Raw genomic sequence first — 13,014 nt, forward strand, 5'->3', positions numbered from 1 at the left:
GAAGTATAAATCCAGCTAGGTATTTTATTTGAAACGTGCTTTTACCTATCAGATTACTCACTTGCTCTGAAGTCAATACTGACAGCAGTTTGTATCTATTCAAGATGTTATGCAATGTCCTATAATTTAATATTTACACAAGATAGATGAGAGTAAGTTAAACTACAAGTCACCAGGAGTTCTGTAAGCAACTATACTTACAGCCATGATTCCACAGATGTGGTGAGTAAACCAATGGCCACTCCTTAATAAAATACAAGAATTTTCATCATGCATAGTTTACAGGCTCCTTAAGAGGTGGTCTCTTTGAGAGGCGGGATTTTCAAGAAAGATTCAACAGTCAAACAATTAAATCTTGGCAAGTCTTTTTTTACACAAACACTTGGTTTGGTTATTTAGCCACCTTAGTAATACAACTTATTTATATACTCTAATTGGAAGTGGAATAAACACTGCATGAAAAATGCATGCCTATCGAACTCATTAGTAATAACTATTACATTCTCTTAGCAGTAAGAATCATTATTCTTGGATTTCAAAGACTTTATTTTCTTTCAGGGCATACTTTCTAGCATTGTATTATAGGAATCAAACAGTATAACAACAAAAAAGGTTTTTTTTCTTGAGGACCACTTCCATTCCACCTTTGAAATATAATCAAATCAATGAAACTAATTTCCACACTAAAGACAAGTTAGTAAAATAATTCCTCCAAGTAGTGTTGCATATGAACTACAAGTTTACCCCAACTATTTTAATCATTATAATTTGAGATTTTCTAGGGTACAACAGCACTAGATTGGGCTGTTACTACGTAGACAAGAAAAAAAATGTCACCTGCAAACACGTGAATTGGGGTAAGAATCTTTAGACAAACCATATTATTAGAGGAGGTTAAGTAGAAAAACTAATGTTTGAGTGGCACCACCCGTACCATGAACTGTAGCACAGATGCAGAGTCAAAACATTCTTGGTAAAACAATGTGGAGGAAAGATCTGCATATACCACAAATTTACCAAAACACTTTTATGTACAGAAGCCTAAATATCTTAGGAGGTTTACATTACCGATGAAGATGATCACTCAGTCAACTCTTCAAGGCTGGTTCCTTATGAGTACTAAAAACCAGTCCATGGTCTCAGACACATTCCACCTAGGTTAAGTGTTCAGGGACTCCACAGAGTAAGAAACATCAACTGCAATTGTCCACTCTTAGTTTCTGGTTTTTGATTTAATATTTTATAGTACCTCAGATTTTTATTCCAGAGTTTGCACACTTAGGAAAGGAAATTATACTAAGCATGGGATCAAAGATGTGCTTACGAAAAAAAAAAAAAAAAAAAGATGTGCTTATTTTCTGAAGCCATGTGAAGGTTTAATCCTCTGTGTATTACTTTTCAACACTGAAGAGTTCTCTGGAGACCAGTAGAATAAAAGTTTCACAAGCTACATGAAGGATTTCTTTTACAGTTGCATACCACTTCAATGTGGCTAGTTAGGTCTAACTAGCCCTGCCCTTAATTTCATCTTACTAGAGTTGATGATGAAAAACTAACAAAGGGTAAATCTAAATTCCCAATAAAATACAAGCAAAAAACACCTGTACACACAATAAAATACATCCTAAACGCAAAGTAAGGGTATAATATACTCTGCAGCATGATACTGTCTTTATTATATTTCTCCACTGTATGTAGTTCTTCCATTCAGAAATAAGAGACCATCTTTTCATTAAGTTGTTATTCCCTCCTCTTTCCCCAGCTTAGGGATACTTTCCCAAAGGCTTAATTTGTACAAACTGTTATGAAATTAAATTTTCATTTACACATAGTTTAAGTGTTTATAAAGCACTCAAAATTGTAGCTCACAAGTATATGACTTCTGAAAATAAAACGACACTTTGAACATAATCCTTTTGTTCTGCAAAAATATTCTACATACATGCATATGTTCAAAACAATCTTTTGTTGTTTGGGAATTTTCTATGCACAGTAAGTTAAAAAAAAAAAGTTGACAACTATATCAGTATCTCCAATGTTAAGATAACTGGGTGCCACCTAGTGTTTGATTTCTGCAACTACCAACTTTACAAATTCAAAACTGCTATTAAAACTCAGGTTCTAAAAACCGCCTTTTTTGTTGATGTTTATAGTGGCAAAATAAGATCATGAAAAGAATGTATACAATATCAAAATCAGTATAAAAATAGCCACATGCTACTTAAATATGAAAAACAGACCAATCATTTTTCACTTTAAATGCAGATTTCTGCCTCCATTAAACTGTACCAAAATCTCAAGGGAAAATTCATGTAAGTAACTGGAATATACAAAAATTCATTGTACAGTAAACAGGCTAGTCAAAACTAGGGCTTAATTATGATTCATAATGCGTGTACGGGGCTTCCCTGGTGGCGCAGTGGTTGAGAGTCCGCCTACCGATGCAGGGGACACGGCTTCGTGTCCCGGTCCGGGAAGATCCCACATGCCGCGGAGCGGCTAGGCCCGTGAGCCATGGCCGCTGAGCCTGCGCTCCGCAACGGGAGAGGCTCACAGCAGTGAGAGGCCCGCGTACCACAAAAAAAAAAAAAAAGAAAAAGAAGTACATAATGCGTGTACGGCAAATGGTTTTACTCAAAACATCCATTTACTTACTGGAAGTGGTCAAAGTGGGAAAGGCAGTTAACGCATTTTTTTTCTTTTAGAAGAGCAGATGTGGTCTTTTACCCACAAGCTCCATCACATCAAAAGAACAAAGTGGGTTTAACATTTAAGAGAATTCAGCATTACTAGTTTTTAAAGAAATACCTTAGAAACAAATCAGTCTGCTTTAACAAACTGCACTCATGCTAATGAAATTTTAATCTTCTTTAATGGGTCACAGCCCAAATCCAAATTGTTGAATAATCCTCAAAGAAAGTGGAATGTGAAAGGTTGAGTTCGACTTAGATCTGGAAGGAAAAAGAACATCAGATCAACCCAAAGAAGAATTTTTATATTCCAACAGTCTACCACGTGTAAGGGACACATGCACCCCCTTAGGCTATCTGGGAAACAAATCCAGTTTGAAGAGGAAATTCTGAACACTAGGTTTTTCTCAATTCTGGTCTGCTGTCATTGAATCTTTACAGCAGCCTTCAGAATGCTATACGTTACGCAGAATATTCTCAATAAAGTTTACTATTTTACTATCTCCTTCCTTTTGTGCTACTGATTAGAAATTTATTTTGGGGGTAGGAACAGACACAGGGAGTGTTACTTCCTTGAGAAACGGAAAAGTGAGATACCAAATTCTCCTCCCAGTCAACCTGGTTATAGGAGTGAAGGCTAGAACACACAGAAACCATTTGGAGAAACACCTTAGGGAAGAAGTCGGGTTCTCAGGTGACAGACAAAGCGACCCTTACGAAATGGCCAAGATAACTCAAATTCCTTTAATAACCACTACCTTTACTATCCCTTACTGCCAGCCTCAGTTCTGAAGAAGCATTGGCACAAACTGAGAAATACTTTTCTTAGAAAAGCTTAACCCTATCTAGATCCTCACCCTATCACCTCTGTGTATGTGGCTTCATATTGAGGTATGTACTCTGACTAGGTTCTTTATTTCCTAAAAAAGGTCTTCTACCCCAGCTAAGCTGTCAAAATGTTGGGATCGCTCCTTAACCTATAACACAGTAGTAGCTCCATGTCAGGTTCTTGTCACAGAGTATCATCGATAAATCTACTGTCCAAGTGTCATTCACAGCTTAGTCACAAGAATCCTCTGGCTCAGGGGTTTCCAAAGGGAGATAACATAAAAAATAGAATGATATGGTTCATAAGAACCTAGGGGCAGGACAGGAATAAAGACGCAGATGTAGAGAACGGACTTGAGGACACGGGGAGGGGGAAGGGTAAGCTGGGACGAAGTGAGAGAGTGGTATGCACATATATACACTACCAAATGTAAAATCGGTAGCTAGTAGGAAGCAGCCACATAGCACAGGGAGATCAAGATCAGCTCGGTGCTTTGTGACCACCTAGAGGGGTGGGATAGGGAGGGTGGGAGGGAGGCGCAGGAGGGAGGAGATATGGGGATGTATGTATATGTATAGCTGATTCACTTTGTTATACAGAAGAAACACACCACTGTAAAGCAATTATATTCCAATAAAGATGTTAAAAAAAATAGAATGATGGATTTATTTCTTATCCCTTTTCATTTTTCTATTTTAGGGTATGCTCTGAAATACAGTATTGTATGTTTAAAAATTCATAAATGCAAATACACACTGGAGATATGTACTCAAATTTTCTTTAATTCATCATGTATTCTAAAATGGTTTGGAGATGCATCAAAATGTAAGATGGACTGAAGGATGAATAAAGGTATAGGCAGATATGTGATAAACCAAGTATAGAGATGTTAATTATAGAATCTCAGTGGTAGGTATCACTTAATTCAGACTTCCCCGAGACCAGCCTTTGTTTTTGTTCGGTTGGGTTTTTTGTTTTTTTGGGGTTTTTTGGCCGCGCCGTGTGGCTTGTGGGATCTTAGTTCCCTGACCAGGGATCGAACCCAGGCCCTTGGCAGTAAAAACACAGAGTCCTAACCACTGGACCGCCAGGTAATTCCCAGCCTTTGTATTTCTGAAAAGCTCCGGTAATTCTGTTGCACAAACAATCCCGGTCAGGAGCAACTACTCTAGGTATACTAAAATTTCACCTTTGAATAAAATCAAACATTACTACTATTATTTTTAGATTTATATACACAGGTGTTCCTGAACTACATTTTTATTTAAAAGGGTTTAAAGAGCCCAACCCAGATTTAAGAGTAACTTATAATACCACCCCAGTTATTAAATAGATTTATATTGCCAGAAACTAAGTTTGAATTTCATTGAAATATTTTAACAGCAGAAGGGCAATGAGGCACTTATTCTTGTGAGCATTACTGCTTTATAGTGAGAAAAAACAACGCATTTTCCTCAAAATTAACACACCAACTCCAAACCAAGAGTTTGCCAATAATGCATATCCAACAGATAAAAAAACTGGCAAAAGGCCTCAATTTTAAGAGGGCGCTTTATTTTTTTGGTGGCTGCGCAGCACAGCTTGTGGGATCTTATTTCCCTGACCAGGAATTGAACCCAGGCCACCACAGTAAAAGCGCCGAGTTCTAACCACTGGACCGTCAGGGAATTCCCTTTAACAGGGCTTTTAATGTTATGCTGTAATTCCAACACTTCATATGAAACTGGTTCAAACAAGATTATTCTTCTAACATACTAGTGTTTCAATTAAGAGAAGGCACGTTTGTATAACACAGGGAATATAGCCAATCATAGTAACTATAAATAGAGTATAACCTTTAAGAATTGTGAATCACTGTGAACTTCCATGGTGGTCCAGTGGTAAAATTCCATGCTCCAAATGCAGGGGGCCCGGGTTCGACCCCTGGTCGGGGAACTAGATCCCAGATGCATGCCACAACTAAGAAGTCCGCATGTCACAACTAAAAAAAAAAAATCCCACATGCTTCAACTAAAGATCCCATGGGCCACAACTAAGACCTGGCACAGCCAAAATAAAATAAATAAATAAATATTAAAAAAAAAATTGTGAATCACCTTACAGTACACTTGTAACTTATATAATATTGTACAACTATATCTCAATAAAAAAGGCCTGTTTCTTTGATAAAATCTTGTATTTCTCATAACTGTCTGCTAAATTTCTTAATAGCTATCTCTCTAGACACCCTTAACTTAAACAAGTTGAGATTCCAATGCCTAGCATTCATATTGCCAAAGCAAATATTGACCTTTTTAGGAAGAAATACTGAAAAAGATGATAAAATTCTCAAAGCATAAACAGTTTGACTAGCACAAACAAAAGTTGAAAAACTCAAGGTGAAAAATGCTACTTACATCATCAATGTCTTCATCATCATCTCCAATGTCATCAAACTGGATTTCATCATCATCTCCAGGACCAAATGTATCAGTTTCATTGATTTTAGCTAAAGAAACAATAACAAATATACTCATATAATATAACCAAGATGTTAGTAAAATGAATAAATTGCCCACTAAAAGAAGTGGTTGGATATCAAATGTTGCAGTATAAAAGGAGACTCTTACAAGTCAAACTTTTAAGTTTCATTACCAAAAAGACCCTCTTAACTTCTACCTAACAACCCTAGTATATAGAACAGTATTTTAAACAACAAAATCTCTAAGTCAAAATGCAAACAAGTTTCTTTTGCTCACAAAGGTATTTTTAGTGAGGCAGGCTCTAATTACACAAATTCTAAAGCTATTACACCTTCCAGCTACACTTCAAAAAACGTCTGAGCACACGCTAACAAGCCACAAATCATCAGATAAACTCATCAATCAGAAAAATTTGGTCAAATCATGCTTATCCCTAAATAACAAAAATGAACCAGGAAGTGCTAGTCCTATTCCCAGATATATTAGCATTTCCTAGATTGGAAATGCCAAGTAAATAATTTCAGCAGGGTTTTCATGCTCAAGTAAAATTATAGTTTCCTTGATAATATGCAACAGAACCAAAAAATAACTTCCAAGCAAAAAATGTAGGCTTACAAAATAGTATGTAAAGTCACTTCCCCTTTGATGAGGTCATGAGAAACTTATTTTTATTTAAGTTTTATGCGTTAAGAACGCCTAACTTTTGTACTGCAGGGGAGAAACAAAAAACGTTGATTTAACAAAATCCTATGGATACTATGACACTAGAATAAGATGAACTGAAAACTGACTTTTTAATAAAAATCGACAACAGTACCTAATTGCTATCCTTGCTTCACATTTAAAGATGAATAATGACAGTCTCTTTAGAAAGGAACTTTCAAATAAATACTATAATCAATTTATTCCGTTGACTGGCATTACACAGAAGTTGAGGGCTTATAAAGGATAATTCCTCACCAAAAGTATATTTATTAGGAACAGAATCCCAGTTACTTTTTTCTTAAGGTGTCTAGTATTATGAAGTACAGGCAGGCATACTTGGAATGAATCACGTAAACTCAAAACTAAACATGCAAAATCCACAAAATTCTACCAAAATTCCTTCATCTAAATACCACCAGGTAATAACACCATATAACAGGTTAATGTAATATCTCAGACATTACCATGTTCTGGAAGTTCGCCATATGCCTTCAGACTTCTAGCCTCATCTGCATTGTATTTTAAAATTACATCAGCTTTATTATCCTTAAAAAAGAGACAAATAAGATTTACAAATGATTATGCCAAAATATTATCCGTTATTTCATAAATTAGTTTCAAACTGGATAGAAAATTAAATTTTACTGTTGTGTTATAAACTCCTGTCCTTTTTCTAAAAATTTAAAGTTTTCTCCTACCCTCTGAAAAACATCCTTGGGTTTAACCCAGTATAAAGAAGCTTGCATGCATAAATGAATAATGATCAACAAGCTTAGGGAAGACAGTTATAGATTTCACTTCAATGCAGAACTGTATAGACCCAATCTTTTGGATTATTTATAGTTACCCTTTGATTAGAAGTCTTTTGAAGTACAAAAATTCCCTGGGACCATAATTTACAGGTGATTAAATACTCTAATTCAAAAATTGAGACCGGTATAATGACCCAAGGAAATTATTCTACCTTTCCACGTATCAGTGGTTCTTAGGGTACAAATCCATCAGAATCTCCTATGGAGCTTTTACACCTCCTAAAGACAGATAAATTAGGAGATGTGGAGTGAAGCCCATGAGTGTGTATTTGTAAAAGATATGGGTATTTCTGATGCAAGTGTCCCACTGAAAACTAATGCTTCAGAATGTTCACACTTCCCCATCCGAAAGGAATCTGACTCAGTTAAGGAAGAAAAAAAGGGTTGAAGCTGATTGTTTCAACTTCAAAAATTCTCAAAGGCAACGTAAGTGATCACTATGATCCAAGAATGGTGTGATTCACACCAGCACTTCTTAAAACGGTAATGTGTACAGAAGCCCAAGGGGATTCTAGTTAAAACGCACATTCTGATTTAGGAGGCCTGGGGTGAGGTCCAAGAATCTGCGTTTCTAACAAGTTGCCAAAAGCTAGTGATGCTACTGGTCCCTGTACCACCCTTTAAGTGGCAGGGACATAAATGAAGGATCATGGGAGATTACGAATTGGAAAACTTAATGTGGCTATCATTTTATAGTATGAATGTTACACCTTTCAGAACCTTGATTTCCTTATCTGTCAAACAGGGAACTAACTAATTGCTCCTACTTCTGGGGTTATCTTTAGGATCAAAAGAAGAAAACGGACATTAAAATGGTACGAGTTTCAAGCAGGCTATCTCAACCTCAGCACAGTTGATATATTGGACCACATAATTCATTGTTGTAGGGACTGTCCTGTGCAGACTGTCCTGTGCATTGTAGGATGTTTAGCATCACCCCGGTCTCTATCAACTAGATGACCAGCACTGACCCCTACCCCCAGGTGTGAAAACCTGAAATGTCTCCAGACACTGCCAAATGTACTCTGGAGGAAAATAATCACCCACGGTTGAGAACCATTGATTTAAGGTAAAGATTTTAATTCTTTATTCTAGAACATATATTTAAAAAAATCAAAGTACGATCAAAGTTATAAAAATAGAAACAAGATCACTCAAAATGTAAATACATGGTGATGAGTTCCAATAGGTGGAAACCAAATGGATTTCATAGCCCTAGCATGAGTAGAGTCTCCAGGTTGACATCATGAAGGACAACTACCATTTTCTTCCTAAGTGCTCCTCTAAATTTAGAGCACATACTTTTATCATGGCTTGTACTGCAATTACTTGTGTGCCTGTCTTACCCTCTCCACTACCAGGCCATAAGCATTTTGTGAGATGACAGCTTGACTCATTCAGTTGTATCCCCTAGAGTAATGGTTTCCAGATTTTGATTTCAAGACGTATAAGTTAAAAAAAAAAAAAAAAAAAAAAAAATGGAGGCAGGCAGTCCAACATAAAATTATTTTTATCTTGCCAACTAAGAACACCAACAAAACCACCACAATACAGTATCCCTCATTCCAAAAAAGGGAACTTTTTAAACATCAAAAAGGGAAAAAGGACTATTAAGCTTCATGAAAAATTCACACTGTCTGTGATTCTTCTATAGTGAAAATGCAGACTCCACAGACTGGCATTTGGGAACCATGATCCCTGGGGTACCTAGCACAATGCCTAAGACAGAACTGGCCCTTAAGAAATGTTTGTTGACACAACGGTGAATAGCATACTGGCCTGGAACTGGTCAAATATGGTTATGACTTATGTTCTAAACATTAATTGCTCATAAAATTCAAGCAAGTAAACAATGAAAATTTTATTTTTACCTGGTAATCCCGTAGACCAACCAATATAATGTCTGAGGTATTTATCCAGACCTATAAAAGTCACAGGAGGTTACATTTAAAATAAAAATAATCAATCAAGAGCAATGTTGAGTCAGTCTTCCCATAAAATACACATACTATTCACCCAACTGTGGGTAAAGTACCTGTATTTAGAATTAGGAAAAAAAACTACAGTAAGCAGCTGAGCCACTTTCAAATTTTCTATAATTTTGGAGATTAGAAAAATAACAATCTTATTTAACTACTTGACAGTTTAATAATTCCAGAGGACCAATGATTAGTTCAGAAATTAAGGGATTCTTAATACTGAACTCCTCTAAGTGGTCAGTTATCCATTACAACATATGAGAATAGTAAATTAGGAATGTGGTTTTATCTCCCTCCCTCCCACGCACCCAAATACACACAGGAAACAGAACTCCTTTAGTTTGGTAACATGAGCATTAACAAGACAAATTTTTAAAAAATCATAAAGCCAGGGATGGAGCGACTTTTAACCAACCTGATCAATAAATCTGCCTGAACACCTACCCTGATGAGAAATTAATCACTCCTTTCCAAGGCAGCCCATTCATGATCTCAGTTCAGGAAATTTAACATTAATACAACACTTATTTACTGTAATTCATATTCAAATTTTCTTAACACTCCTTACAGCTATTTCCCCCACCCTCAAACCGGAACCCAAACAAGGGCCACCTACTGCATTTAACCATTGCATCTCTTTAATCTCCTTTACATTGAAATAGCCCGCCCTGCTGTTTTTTTTCCATTCATGACATTAACATTATATATACTAGCAGTCAGGCCATTTGTTTTGCAGTGTGTCCCTCAATTTGGACTTGTTAATTGTTTCCTCATGATTTGATTCAGGTTAATCATTTTGGGGCAGGAATAAAACACAGGTGATATAAATGAGTCTTCAGACAGATACCTGTATAAAATTACCATCAAAGATCTTGCTGTTTTGACTTAGAGGTAAATCACTGTTCTACTGAAATCTTTTGGGAACTTAGAAAAATGAGGTCCTTGGCCCATAAAAACCTTAGAGCCATTTTTTCCCCTTAACCATAATTTTATATTAAAGTAAAACAAGTCTCCACACTTACCTTTTTTCTCAGTTTCCCTCTGATGTGACATAACCTCTTTACACCATCAAAACACATCGCTTCTAATCGTCCATTTCCCAACATTTTGATTACCTGAGCATACTCTGGAGGAGGGAAAAGTAAAGGGTATAGGATATTGCTGAATTTTTGATAAAAGCAACTTAAAAGTCCACATACAACTGATTAGAACATACAGGTGTGTTGGTTAGGAATAAGTATATGCAGTAAAATAAGTACAAGGGAGTGATAAAACACCAAGCTAGTTAACGGCAGAGCCAGAACCAAGACTGTGTAATGCCATTTCTATGACAAGCTGTCCCTGCTATCAGAAATATTTTAATTATCTACTCATTTTGAGTTAAGTGGACTGTCCACTGTCTTCATGACCGTATGCTCTACTTCTGGAGATCAAGGTGGCCTGGCCCAAAATGTACACTAAAATGTATCTCATCAATCTCTCACTTTGGATCCTCGCCCAATTTTCGTCTCCTTTCCCTCAGAGGGTTAGTCTTTAGAGGCTAACTGCAACACAATTTTTGGTACACTGGCAAATAAAAATCAGCTTATATGTTATTAGTGTCTGTTAAATTAGAATATCTTAGTGATTATTCTGAAGTTTTTGTAAAGCTGGAAAGATGCTCCCAGACAAAATGCCAAACTTTTAATCAAAATCTTTCCAAAAGGGTACCCAGGAAGCCACCCTACTTCACTGCCACTTGAAAAACTGAGATGATGAGCAGTGGCTTGCACACGGGTCGTCTCTTCTGTCATTAAATGACAGAAGACCGGAGGGGGGGGGGTCACTTCAGAACCTTTAGTTTACTCAAGTTGTATGCAAGACTGATTCCCAAAGAGGACATCCACCAATTTGTAAATACACTGAAACAAAACTTTCAAAGGCTCCACTGTGGTGTTGACAAGTGGAAGTGAGTTACTCAGACTACAGTGAACCTAGCACCCACCTAGGGCCTCAACACGGTTGGTCGATTTAAAGGCAGGCTCTCTTCCAAAGTGGGGGGAAAACGTGAAAAAGAAAAAGTAATGGCAGTCAAAATAAAGTCAACTGCTAAAAGAGGGCAAGAATCAAGGGTAAGAAATAAAAGGGTCTTTTAGCCAAATAACATGTTTCATCTTTAGTGGCTTATATATTCATGGCATGAACAAATCTACCAAGTTCTATAAAAAGATAATTAGAAAAAGTTCTTTGTTAAAAACTGCTGAAAATTACTGGGATAACTAGAAAAATTTAAATATGGACTATATATTAGATAAATAATATATTCACGAGTGTGATAATCCTACTGCAGTTACGTGAGAGAATATACTTGTTCTTAGGAGAAACATGATAAAGTAAGTAGTAAGGGAAAAGTATCATGATGTCTTCAACTAACTTCCAAATGGTTCAGGAAAAACACACACACGCACACAAAGATGAAGGGGTTAAAGGAATTCATGATACTTAGAGTGCAACTTTTCTGAAAGTTTGAAATTACTCAAAATAAAAACATGGGAAATGGGGATATATGTATGCGTATAGCTGATTCACTTTGTTATATGGTAGAAACTAACACACCATTGTAAAGCAATTATACTCCAATAAAGATGTTAACCACCCCCCACCCCGAAAAAAACCCCAAAAACATAACTCTCAAAAACCAAAACCAAACAAAACATGGGAAACTACTGTTATGTATCTGGCACTTAACAAAAATCTTAATCAGTTTGAAAAGGTCAATTGTTCGGTTTCATTTTATTATGTTATGAAATTACATGTAATTTACATGCCTCAGATGCATTCCTCAAATACCCATGGTCTACTGAACATACTATGTAGCACCATTCGCTATCAAAAAAAGTCTACCAAGTCATGGAATTGTTAACCATAGCTTTTGAGGCTTAATTCCCTCTGAACTGCTCAATTCATTCTCAGTTGTAACATGAGTGTTCACATAAAACAGTGAAACATACACATTTACAGAAATGCCATCAATCCTCAGCGCATGCTGAGTATACCAAGAAATAACTACCAGAAGAAAGGCTCTGGAGAAGTGTGGGGGATGAGAAACGGAGAAGAGCAAAAGGGGACATGTGGTTTTTTGCTCAGGATTATGAACAGTATCTCTTTTATGTTGAGAAATTGAAAACCTTACTTAAGAAAGAAAACTATTACTGAAAGAAACCTAACTTATGAAAATGCTTACCTTGCCCATCTTCTTTGAACACCAGCTCTCTCTTTTCAGATTCATTCTCATTCTTACCTCTGCGTCTATTTTTACCTCCTTTACCTAATGGTTTTAAAGAAAAAGACATTAATTATCTGCAAAACAGAAAAAGAAACCAAACTAGGGCTTACAGAATGTTCTTTAAAAGCCACTTAAATTATAAGAAGTACAATCTACTATGTGTAATATAAATAAGCTACATGAATATATTATACAGCACAGGGAATATGGTATTTTACAATAACTTTAAATAGAGTCTAATCTACAAAAATACTGAATCACTATGATGTACA

At 36.2% G+C, this 13,014-nt stretch overlaps 1 protein-coding gene across 2 annotated transcripts in view; it reads right to left on the reverse strand.

Annotated features, from left to right (window-relative positions):
- Nucleotides 1–13,014, reverse strand: part of EIF1AX (eukaryotic translation initiation factor 1A X-linked) — a 396,407-nt gene that overhangs the window by 372,424 nt on the left and 10,969 nt on the right. The window contains exons 2-7 of one of the 2 annotated variants that reach the window (XR_014327101.1): nucleotides 12,701–12,784; nucleotides 10,500–10,603; nucleotides 9,370–9,420; nucleotides 7,151–7,232; nucleotides 5,916–6,007; nucleotides 2,607–2,951 (exon numbers count right to left, since the gene is read on the reverse strand). Coding sequence is in view for 1 of the 2 variants with exons in the window: in XM_082864223.1 (XP_082720349.1) it covers nucleotides 2,946–2,951; nucleotides 5,916–6,007; nucleotides 7,151–7,232; nucleotides 9,370–9,420; nucleotides 10,500–10,603; nucleotides 12,701–12,784 (419 nt within the window). In the remaining variant the exon portion in view is untranslated. Of the gene's footprint in view, nucleotides 1–1,636; nucleotides 2,952–5,915; nucleotides 6,008–7,150; nucleotides 7,233–9,369; nucleotides 9,421–10,499; nucleotides 10,604–12,700; nucleotides 12,785–13,014 lie in introns of those variants that run through there. The other variant, XM_082864223.1, reaches the window with a different exon arrangement.

Source organism: Leucopleurus acutus (assembly GCF_964270905.1).
Source record: "Leucopleurus acutus genome assembly, chromosome: X".
NCBI lineage: Eukaryota > Metazoa > Chordata > Mammalia > Artiodactyla > Delphinidae > Leucopleurus > Leucopleurus acutus.